A 12878-nucleotide genomic window follows, 5' to 3' on the forward strand; every position below is an offset into this window, starting at 1 on the left:
AAGACTGGAGTAATGATGCTGAAAATTCAGCTTTGCATCCCAGGAATAAAATACATTTTACAATATATTCAAATACAAAATTGTTTTTTGGATTGTAATATTTTTTTCATTATTTTTACCAGCTTTACTATGTGATCTAATAAATGCAGCCTTGTTGCACTTTTGAATGGCGGTACATCAGAAGTAAATGAGTAAAATCAAGTTCCACTATTTTCACATTTAATATTCTGTTTTATTCTGACATACATTTATGGAGTCATGTTGACTTTAAATCCTTTAAAGTCTTTTTAATTTTGTACGTGTCTATGGCAAAAGTCATTCATATCACAAATTCAATCATACTAAATAACACATGCATTATTTGCAAATGGCTATAAGGCAACTGGGAACCAACTGCACTCAAAGTATTGAATCATTTATGTCACAGCCAGTGCAAAGCATCTGCCACCTGCTACGGTGCAGTCAGTGACTATATCACTCTATTATTCCTGACCATCACCCACAGCATGAGCTCCACACAAACCCAATCCACCACACAACGTACTTATTTGCATCCTGATATATATTTAATTGTGCAATTATAAGACCAGATAAGACCAGACTTAAGACCAGAAACGGACATCCCCAGTGTTAAGTCTTGATCTTCCAGGCATCCACTGCTTTGTGTTGTCTTGTTTAATAAAACACGCTTTATCAAATTACTTAATTCAATCTCATGTTTTCGTGCACTGAAACATAAGTGCATATACAAAATATAACTGTTCTTTTACAAATCCACTTAAAGGAAAAATCCATTCTCTAAATGGAATTCTCTCACTCACCATGGCACAGCTCAGGTATTTATATCTCAAAAAGCCTTTTGTGTTAAAGATCGAGGAATGCACCTCAAACTGTTTTAGTCACAGAAGATAATGTAATCCGTGAAAAAAGTGCTACTCCCATCACATGCTCATCCAATGAGTCACGATTTGTATCTATTAGTTAACAGGGTTAAAGCTCAGGGAACTTTAAAACGAATTAAAAGTCCTGAAATTGTGTGGATTAGAATAAGGTGAGAAAATATATTTTTATTTATTATATCTAGCATACATATACTGTATATATACACATTTAGACAGACAGACAGACAGACAGATAGATAGATAGATAGATAGATAGATAGACAGACAGACAGACAGACAGACAGACAGACAGATAGATAGATAGATAGATAGATAGATAGAGGAGCTGTCCAGTGCTGAAACATTGTCACAGAATAATGTAAAAGCTTTCAGGATCCAATACAGATTTTAAGTATAAAATCTGCAAAAGTCCAACAGTTCTCCATCAGTAATCAATGGATGATCATTAGTGTTTAGCATCTACAGTCAATTCCAGTGCTGCAACACGACAAACTGGATTATACCCACTATAATCAAAAAAGCAGCTTTATTGATGGTCTTTTTGTAGCACTGCCCACTTGCACTCACACCCAGCGTTAAGAATTAGAGTTAATTAAGTATTAATGAATGTACAGTCACTTTCAGTCTACACACAGAAATAAGAGATACAAGTGAGTGGAGCATCTGAAATTTAAATGAGTGCGTTCAACACAAACTCGGGGCAGATGATATCATAGGCAACAGGTCAGATGTTGCTGTCATCTGTTGAATGGAGTGCAGTCTTCAATACTCTACACATCGCAAATGTTGATTTTGTGCATTAGGCCCAAAAAATTATCAATTTAAGATATTTAGAAAAAAATATTAAACACTGAAATAGTGCCATCTAGTGTCTTATTAAAAACATTCTGTGACCACATTAAATGGCCTGCATCTATATTCAACCATCTATTTTGATCAGTGTAATAATGATGATAGTCAAAACAACTCACCTTTATTTATATAGCGCTTTTTACAATACAAATTGTTTCAAAGCAGCTTTACAGTGATAAACAAGAAAATAGTGATTCAATGATGCAAACAGATCTCGATTTTGCTGTAATGCAGCTTTAAAAAGCAACTCATTATTCAGCTGAAATCAGTTCATTGTTGATAGTGGTGTCTTTAATGATAGAAAGCATTAAATCAGAATCAGGTTGAGCATTTAACTGCTGTAGACATAACATGTGAACACCTTTCTCATTGTTTTAACAATATATTGAAACAGTTACTGATCATTTAATCAAGACAACAACCTTCTTATGCAAACTTTGTCTTAGTAAAACAACAAGATCCTTTGTCGTTGGAGAGATTTCATCTGATATGTGTCTAAAGGAAATGGCTGCTGTATAAAAATCATTCGTGCCAATGAAAGGAAGATGGCAAACGGTTTTACCACACGCTTGAAACAGGCATGCGCCAGTCACCACCACTGAGGGGGAAACCAAAAGAAGTTACTCTGAAAAGAGTAACCACAGACCTTCTGTCGCATAAACCACACGTTGCCTTATTCGCAGTAGATGTGCCATGTTAACTAGCACACATCTCTTCTGATGTGAAAAACATATTTGACCACATGCATGAACACATTTCAACAGAATTCACCTTATATACAATTACCGTGTTGCTATCAAATGCCAGATCTACTACACTACAAACAAAACCAAATTGCACAACAGAAACTTAACATGCACTATAAATCATTTTTACATTAAATGTGAGTAATGCATGCTGGTGCAACATTTACCACCAATTTAGCAGGGTGTTGCTATTGAATTGCTAAGGTGTTGAGTTTTATATGTGGGAGGGATAATTGGGTACGTGTTTCATCTAATTAAACAGACATAATTTAAGATCACCTACACTAAAGCTGAAAATGCATGACTGACTCTTAAAATTTTGGCGGTAAAAACAGAAGTACGAGTTATCACGCATATGTAACTTCCTTCCTGAAGTGTTTGAATACTAAGTTCCTCTCTGCACCTTATTTTACATTTCTTGTTTCGTCTTGAAGACTATACGAGCATTTGGGCATTGCCATGGTGATCAGAAATAAACATGAATTCTCCACAAGGAAGTAGTTCAATATCCTCTACAGGTTACATAGGAAATGCATTAGAGGCTTTGAATAATTGCATGCGCCACACTCTTCCACCCCTGATCATTTTTAACTATTCATCAAGAGTGTTTTTCACAAGTTTTTAAGGACAGGATTGTGAGTTTTTGTATGTTACTGTGAAAACGAAACCTCCATTAGTCATAAACAGATTAAATCTTAATGTCAACCTGACATATAAGTTGCCAATGTAGTGTCTTAAAACACCTTCCTGGTCTTATTGTGCATCATTTATCAATGCATGTTATTTTAAAGACAAAATATTGTTTTTCAATTCCTTCAATCAAGTCCTATCCTACGTTTTCTCTCAAAATAAGTCAAATGAGTTTCGGCCTGTTTCATATTTATTTTAAATGAATCGAATGACATAAAAATGAACTTTTTATTGAATTAATCTCATGTCAGATTTAGTCACCTGCTTGCTTATGTATATTATTGTGTTACCCAGACATGACCTGGTTATTAAGTTTAAAAAGATGTTTGTTGCTGTAAGAGCAGTTGAAATCATTCTTAAATCAATTATTGAGCAGAAAATTGTACCAGCTTGATGCTGTTATTACTCTTCCACGAAAGCCCACAGACAAGCATCTGCCTTCACTTAGTCACGGGATTAACACTCTCAAAGGTCTCACTGTGCTCGACCAACGGGTTGCCATCAAACCATTTTTTAAATCTAAGCAGAAGACTAAATACAGCTAATTTGTGACCAGTTTTTATAGACTTGCCCCGTCCACTGCCAACACTGAGTAACAGCCATCAGTCAATAAGAATGGACATGCAAAGCCAGGGAGTCCAAATATCGATCTGTTCCATCATCCAAGGACAGGACATCTTCCAAAGAGGTGTCAGGTTCTACCTGTTCCCATAAACACCACCTACTATAGAGTCCCTGTCCAGCTCTACACAATATGGGCACTGAGCATATCGCTCAGTCTGGGTGTTTTATTACAATGTAGATTTTTACACTTTAAAGTTAGAGTAACGGTGATACTATTATTTTATTTACTATTATTAATTTATTTAAATTCTGTCATCATTTACTTACTTTTATGGTAAAGGCTTTTGAAGAATACTGGAGCCCTACGACTTTAATTGTATGGACCAAAAAATATATACTGTATATAATATTTTATTTTGCATTCCAGAGACCAAACTGTGTTCTTCTGGTTTTATTTATATAGTAGTATAGTATTTAATAATATTTTGACTTGAGATGTATTAGCTTTCATTTTGTTCTTATTTCAGTTTTAGTAATTTTACTACATTAACCTTATTTTAGATATTTGCCAAATCAACATTTCTCATTTTTATTTAAGTTTTTAAAGTTTAAATTTCTCATCTAATATTTATATTTTATGTTATTTCAGCTTTATTTCAATAGCTCAAGATTTAGTTTACAATAACACCACTACCACAGAAGAAATAAAGCCATACAGACATGAAGATGAAATGATGACAGAATATTCATTTTTGGGTGAACTGTCCTTTTAAACATATGAATTTGGGTGATGGATAATATTGAAGCTTCCCAGCAAAAAACAGGTGGATTATAGAAACATTTTCCTATCAGCATGACCCTGCATCACCACGTCATCACTCACTCCCAGAAGGGCAATCATTGCTTCTATGTTTTTCTTTTGGGTGGTTTTATATTTTCCGTCCTCCAAAAATGCAGCATTATTTCTTAACACATGCACCGAGTGCTCCAGTAAACTTAACCTTATCATAAAGAATATAAATATCATCCAAGTAAGAAAGGTCAAACGAAACTATTCTCTCCATGGCAACACAAGTCTTAGAAAAGGGCCTTTGTCAAGGACAACTTCCTGTAAGAAAAAACAATGATGACCTTCACAGGCTAAACTATTTTAAACACAAATCTAATCCCCAAAGATTCTTTTATTAATTTTCTTTGCGGAAAAAAAAAAAAGAGAGAAAACATTACTAGGGCAATTTAACAATACAGCTCTTTGTAGTTAGATTACATGGCTTCTGTGCTATTTTAACTAAATTACCTATTTATTTCATCAACGAGCGGACAAAATTAGGTCAAAAAATGCACAGAAAACATTACGACACAAATAGATCCTCTATTCCTGTTTAAAAGGGGAGAGAAACAACCTTTCCTCAAGCACTGCAGCACACAACCTGTCAATTTGAACCATCAGCTGATAAACCAAGGCGTCCGTAAGCCATCATAATGAAAGTACACGATTCCCTCAGGACATTTCTGTGTTTGCAACACTGCCATAAGAGTAACATGAGCTGCATATGATTGTCAACATTAGTTCAAAGATAAATGGACGGACACGCACAGCCATTATATAAAGCATCAATATTGATTTCTCAAGTGGGTAAATTCCTGTGCTGTCAAATATGGTGCATTTGTGCAACAAGGGGCATCTGGCAAACTCTTGGTGTGAAGGCACTGAATCAGCAAAATTCCTCCTGACTCATAGAGCCAGAGGACAATTGTGGGAGGTAAAGAACAGAATACAGCATCACCTACCTTGCAGCCTCTGCATCACATTCATAATGTCCTTGCTGGACCGTCCGAAAGGGCTGAGGGAAGCCATGGTCCCTCTCTACAGTCCTGTGCTCCTCTGACACCGGATCACTCATGCAGTCGGCACGGTACACAGCAGATACTGCACTACTTTCTTAAGGGGCATCCCCATCTGCCACTCCTACAACTCTCTCTTCCTCTTGCTGCCTCTCTCTCTCTCTCTCACTCACTCTGATGCAGGAACTCCAGCAACTTGATGTGGCCCAATAGAAAAGCAGGTTTCATATAGGTGCTCGCCCAAGCAGTCGACCAATCAGAAGTCCTCTTCTATCTACAGTCAGGGAACCGAGAAAGAAAAGTAACAGCAAGGGTGTCAGAACAAAATCACATTGTACAAAATACTTTGATGAGGTGACATATAAACTATTAAATTGAACTTAAGCCAGTTTTAGTCATTCATTATGACTAAATCAATACGGTTGCACAAACAAACTCGGATTTAGCAATTTTAGTACCTTAACTTCTTCCAGTTAGCTGCCAAAGAAACATTTCTCATTTTCATTTAAGTTTTTCATCTAATATTTAGATTTTATTTCAGCTATAATTCTATTACTAAAAAATATTTTTGGAATTAGTTAACAATTACAACACTGCCAAAGAAGAAATAAAGTCAAACAGGTATGAGGGTGAATAAATGATGACAAAATTTTCATTTTTGCGTGAACTGTCCCTTTAAGCATGCAAATTTGTTGATGAATGATACTGAAGCACAAACAAAAGTTATTTTTAAGAGTCAGCAGCTCAAACAGAAAACTGCACATTTTCATTTTTTATAGTTCTTTAACATTCATTGTGTTTCTATGTACTGTATGCACACTGTAGTCATGCTGAACATGCATGTTTGCACATAGACTACACCCCTTTTACTTCACTAAAGTTGCTGTATTTATTTATTTTTCAGTCTAATAATAATAATAATAATAATAATCTATGGACTTGCTGACTGATTACTATTATATGAAAAATAACTTTAGTTATAGGAGCTAATTAAAAATTAAAAGAAGTGCTTGCCCACCAGGGATAACATTTCATCTTACATTGTGTATTGCACATGAAATGCATGATAGATTTGCATGGATATTAATCAGCCAAACGTATGCACGTAACTAAGTGAAGACAACAGAAACTCAGCAACAAGATATATATCTGCAGTCAAAAGCATGCTTACAGATTACACAGGAAATCTACTGCGCAAATTTCCAAGAACCAGCCCTGATTTATGAGAATACATATTCTTTCGTTTTGTAAAGTTGTTCATTTGTAGTGTGTATTACCGTGAGCAGATGACGCTTCCTTTCCCGCAGGGCTCTTGTGTCTCATGTGATGATGGTGAAGCTCTGTTAGTCGGGTTGCTATGGAAACCTATAAACAATGTTGCAAGGCCGTGTTACTTCATGCGACCTTTACCGCCACCTATCGGTGATACAGGGAACAACAAGGAGGCGTTTACACAGGGAGCGTTCATGTGTTCAAAACATTAATAGAACCAAAGCGATGAAAATAGAACGTTTATAGATAGAACGATGGATATATAGAACGATAGATAGAACGATAGGTAGAACGATAGAACGATAGAACGATAGATAGAACGATAGAACGATAGAACGATAGATAGATAGATAGATAGATAGATAGATAGATAGAAGATAGATAGATAGATAGATTGATAGATAGATAGATAGATAGAACCATAAAATGATAGATAGATAGATAGATAGATAGATAGATAGATAGATAGATAGATAGATAGATAGATAGATAGATAGATAGATAGATAGATAGATAGATAGATAGAACCATAAAATGATAGATAGATAGATAGATAGATAGATAGATAGATAGATAGATAGATAGATAGATAGATAGATAGATAGATAGATAGATAGATAGATAGATAGATAGATAGATAGATAGAACCATAAAATGATAGATAGATAGATAGATAGATAGATAGATAGATAGATAGATAGATAGATAGATAGATAGATAGATAGATAGATAGATAGATAGATAGATAGATAGATAGATAGATAGAACCATAAAATGATAGATAGATAGATAGATAGATAGATAGATAGATAGATAGATAGATAGATAGATAGATAGATAGATAGATAGATAGATAGATAGATAGATAGATAGATAGATAGATAGATAGATCTTCATTGTGTCAAGTTCATAACCACCCACTATCAACATCACAGGCTACATGGTTCAATAATGACATCTGCTGGCCATTCCTGTTTTTGTAATCTTATTGTTTTAAGAAAAAATAATCCTTCACTAAAGATTTTGCAAGACTCAGTTCACCAGGAGGTTTCAGTGACTGGGAGTTCTGTTGAATTCGGACAGTGCATATCCTCTCCCAGTTTCTTCTGAGAATGCATGCATTTTTAGGCACTTTCAGATATATCACTTAGTGGGTATTTGTAAGAATATTAATATTTGGTTCCCTGTTCATGAAACATACAGTGATATGCCAGAAGGTACAGATACTAGTGCAGTAAGGAAATCCCCTCTGACAGCTGAGAACTTATCACTTGGGCGTTTTAACTTTCTTTTGGGAACTGTGTCAAATCAAAACTTGAGAAATGTATTGTTCAGTTTTATCTAACATAAGTATTTGTTTAATCTTCACTCAATCTCAAAACAAATCTACAGCAAAAGAAGAAAATTAAAGTGCTGAGAGGTGTAAGTTGGTCTATTATAATATAATGGGGTGAAGAAGCCATTGTATTGTATCCATTGAAACAAAGGAAATGATGCAAGAGGAAACAGCCTTGTTCCTCTGGATTTCTGTCCTGAACAGATAAGCCTAGCACTTGCTAATTATACAAGTAAAGAGGCAGGAAGAATGACGACAAAGTTTCCCTTCATGCAAACAAAAAAAGTGCCATATTCCCTGAGAAATACAGGGAACGGTTCCTGTGAGCTCGGAGTGAGAGTTTGGCTGCATGTTGACATGCTTCTGCTTACTATTATGGCTTCAAATGAAACAAATGCGATTTGGGAAATACTTAAACCTATTGATTTTGGTAAGAATTGGCGTGCATTTGTTTTACTAGTTTACTTCAGTCGGCTTAGTGTAAATTTCACTTTTATACCTATATAAACTGTGTACAAATAGAAATATATGATGATTCAATTCAGTTTCAGAATGGTTTGTAGAAATGCAACTCCTAAGCAATAATTTTCTATTTTTATTTATTTATTATTATTAATAATTTGTTCTAAATATAGATTATATAAAGTTAGGCATGCATGCATACAAAAAAAAGGTAAGAAATTGCTAGTAAATTTCACAAATAATTATAAAGAAACGGCAAGTAACACATTAAATTAAACATAAAATATTTTCTTATAAAACTTACTTCAGTAATATGTTTTATTTACAACCTTAAAAAAAATCTTTTTTCTTGGTGTGTGTGTATAACTTTAAATAAACATTGAACTCAATTATTCAATATGTATTTAAGATTGTATTTAATATATAATATTGATATTATATACTCAAAATTCAATAACCTTTCCATCCAGAGGAGCTCATGCTGGCGTTCTGCTTGTCGATATTGATTGGTCTGCTCATCGGGATCTTGATTTTCCTCCTCCTTACATGGATGTCAAGACGGAGAGCTTCAGTCAGGATCACCAGACGTCAAAACCAGTCGTCAGAATCTAAAAGCTCACGCAACCTGCACTGCCACCTCAGACACTACAAGAGTCACGGCTTCGACAAGAACAGCGAATATGCGGGAAGAACGGTTTTGAACCTCCACAGACAGACCTCCGTAGACCCCAATGAGCTGCTGGGTAGAAGCCCCAGCTTTCAGAACTCCACTTTCCGGCCACCACCAAAAAAGACTAAGAAGACCGGTGATGAGACAGAGGATGATAACCAAGCTGCATTATTTCCTAACATCACAGATCCATTTAGTGCAGAACCAGCAGAGTCCTTCTGGCTGGGGAAGGGCAGTCTAAGAGGTTTCCTACCCAGACAGACTCCACCACCTGCATATGACAGTGTCATTCACATCTTTCAAGAGTCCTGTACCTGACTGCACTGTGATAAGAGACAAAGGACTTGCAAAGGATTGTACATATATCCCAAAACACAGATTAAACGTGACAAAAGGGGAAAAAAATAAACGAAAGGCTTGTTCTGATTTGACAGGGATCCTGATTTAACACTCATTTGCATTACTTTCATGGGTAAAACTTTACAATAAGGTGCCATGAGTTCATGTTAATGCGTTAACTAACAATGAGCAATACATTTATTAGTATTCTTTCAACTTTGTTAACGTTAGGTAATTAAAATACAACTGTTCATTGCTAGTTCATGTCAGCTCAGACGTGATAATAAAATATTAATAAATAAAAATATTAATAAATACAAGAGATATGTTTGATTTTAATAATTTACAGATGCTTTTATCCAAAGTCACTTCCAAAGAAGGAAGCTGTTCGTCAAAGAGTCAACAATAGTCGTAACACACAATGCCAAGTTTATTAGACAAGCAGTTTAGTGTGTATTAACATTCACTAAGATTGATAATTGTTCTAAAAATATTTGTATTGCTTGGTTATGTTATCTAATGTAGTTAATTAATATTAACAAATTGAATCTTATTATAAAGTAACCCTTTCGTGCATTGATGTAAAAATTTTGAATTTAATTATTTTTGTGTTTCTTAGGATAAACCTGGGCATTAAAAATAACAGATGCTTTAGTGCATCTGAATCTTTACATTCTCTAGCCAGTACTGGTTTTGGGTGTTTGCTTATTGAATTGAAGCAGTGAAGTAAAGCAAAGCACAAATAAAAGAAAACTAACTGATGCTGGGGGTGGCGGTGGGGGTGCAGTGGGGGTGCAGAGTTTCACAAAGTATTCAACATTGCTCAATGTGACACATGGCTGACTAAAGTACAGAAGAAGACCTCCTGGGAATCTTTTCAATATGGTATTGTTCTCTTTGCCTTCCCAGAGATGAAAGTGAAGTAAATCTCACGAGTCTTGCTGCATTCTGTCTGGAAAAAGCACATAAGTGCGGGTGAAACTCCTTTTCACTAACAGAAAACAACAATTACAATCATCAGATTTATCAATACAAAAACTGTAAATAACATAGAAAAAGCTAAGAAGCACAACAGATGAGTTTCAAAACAAAAAGTCCCTTTCTATAAATTTGTACTGATGATAAAAATCTTTAAGTTCAGACTTACCGTGACCTTTGAGGTAGGCTACATCTATGTTGCGCTACAACATATCGCAGTAATAATCAATACACTTTCAAATAAATAATATTCTTATTAATTAAGGCTGGGTTTAAACACCAGCAAGGCATCAGCAATCCAGCTTAAATAATTAATTAAAATAGGCTAATTAAATTATTGTATAGACAGAGGGCATTGCTAGGTTTTCTAATTCGTCAACAAAAAATGCTGGCTGCTCCCATAACAATTTTGCGTTTTGTCTGTAACAAAACCTAAACACTTCAACTATTTCATTGTTTCTGTTGTAGGGACATTTTATGCATATGACATGACAAGAGGTCATTTTACAGAACCTGTATTTGTAGGACACTTGTCTCTGAGCTGGTCAAATCGTTCATTTGCACAGTATGCACACACTGAATTTGCTCACTTTCCTTGAAGTACGTGACTTTAAATACTGACTATAGTACAAGCCAATAGCCATCGAGCGCGGGCTGTGAAGGAGCATTTCATTAGTTGGGCTACTGAACTGATACGCCCATTTGAACTGAACGAATCAGTTTTGAGCCTGAACTTACTTGTGAATCAACTGAACTGTTATTAAACCTAGACTACCGTATTTGTGCGTTTACACAACGCCTTAATAAAATGATTTCTACGGTGACCGAGAACGCGCTGCAATTGCTCACAACACAACCAAATAAACAATGGAGTGTTCCCGTCTTGTTGGCAAAGGCTATTTACACTAACTCCGCCCACTAACGTGTGATTGAGTTAGTCAACACTAAAAAAAGACGCTAAGTCGGGTTCATTGGCGTAGATGGTAAGACACGTGCATTTTGAGGCGATTGACCCAAGTTCGAGCCGGTCTTTTGCCGAAATTTTTTTTCTCTCTTTTCAAATCTCATATTGCATCAGAAAGGCATTTATTTTAAGTAAAAATGAAGGAAATAATCAAAAACCTGAAAATAAGAGTATTGGGTAGGGTGAGGGTAGGTGTAGGGAGGGCTTTATTGTCCCAATAAGGTGGCATCCAGTTAATAATTTGAATTAAAACTATAATTTACACTCAATACGTTATTATTGCGTACTGTTTTATAATGTACTACAATACTGAGGTGCAGATAATTGTCACTATTTGCAATAAGTGGCATAAATAGCAGAAAATCTTGCTATTTTAACATAGTGTAAATAGAATCTAGCTATTTGCACTTACTGTAAATAGCATATCTTTAAAAAATACTGCTATTTTCACTTGGTGTAAATAGCATCTATCGCTATTTACACTGCCAATAAAGAAACGCACTGCAAATAGAAAAAAACGCCTGAAAATTAAGAAAACAACTTAATCAATTTGACAACACCAGGGCTGCAAATGCTCACAACACAAACAAATAAAGAAACGCACTGCAAATAGAAAAAACGCCTGCAAATTAAGAAAACAGTGTCAATTTGACAACACACGCGCTGCAAATGCTTACAACACAACCAAATAAAGAAACGCACTGCAAATAAAATTCTTTATTTGTTTGTGTTGTGAGCATTTTCAGCACCTGCTGTCAAATTGATGAAGATGTTTTCTTGATTTGCTGGTGCTTTTTCTATTTGCATGTGTTTTCTGAAGTTGCAGCGCATCGAGCTCTCGGCCACCGTAGATTTAAGCATTTTAGGAAATTGATGAAAAAAATCTTGTCATTTTTGGGAAAATCGCGTGTTCAGGTGGCGAGCGAGTCGTTTACGTGAATGATTCAGTGACTCGTTCGCAACACCTGTCCCCACCTTTTTGTGTAAAACAAAATATTTACACCAAAAACAAATCTTTGTGATGAACAGGGTTCATGGCAGACTCTATGTATTTAAGCAACCACGTATAATAATTTTTAAAAGTTTTTTTTTTTTTTTTTTTTAATGGATGACAAAACACTGGCAAAGAGAGAAGTGCGGGTAAAAATAATCAAAGCAACTTGAGAGATCACTGAGATGAAAGAGCGTTTTGAATCATATATTATTCTAGTAACTTGCTTTAACAGTACAGTGACAGTCTTTAAAATGTGTGTTTTCT

At 35.1% G+C, this 12878-nt stretch overlaps 1 protein-coding gene and 1 pseudogene across 1 annotated transcript; one reads left to right on the top strand and one right to left on the bottom strand.

Annotated features, from left to right (window-relative positions):
* LOC131523534 (NACHT, LRR and PYD domains-containing protein 3-like) overlaps positions 1-12878 on the bottom strand; it is a 454982-nt pseudogene that overhangs the window by 230322 nt on the left and 211782 nt on the right.
* myct1b (myc target 1b) lies at positions 8513-9998 on the top strand. Its single transcript, XM_058749947.1, has 2 exons — positions 8513-8637; positions 9140-9998. Exons 1-2 carry the CDS (start codon positions 8565-8567, stop codon positions 9655-9657), a joined length of 591 nt encoding a protein of 196 aa, XP_058605930.1. The 5' UTR covers positions 8513-8564; the 3' UTR covers positions 9658-9998.

This window comes from Onychostoma macrolepis, chromosome 17 (assembly GCF_012432095.1).
Source record: "Onychostoma macrolepis isolate SWU-2019 chromosome 17, ASM1243209v1, whole genome shotgun sequence".
In the NCBI taxonomy this organism is placed as follows: domain Eukaryota; kingdom Metazoa; phylum Chordata; class Actinopteri; order Cypriniformes; family Cyprinidae; genus Onychostoma; species Onychostoma macrolepis.

What these genes read in the sequence shown, in the direction of transcription:
- myct1b (XM_058749947.1), top strand. Translation starts at nt 8,565, where the DNA reads ATGCTTCTGCTTACTATTATGGCTTCAAATGAAACAAATGCGATTTGG. An exon ending in ACTTAAACCTATTGATTTTG is followed by an intron (nt 8,638 to 9,139) that starts GTAAGAATTGGC and finishes CTTTCCATCCAG; the next exon opens with AGGAGCTCATGCTGGCGTTC.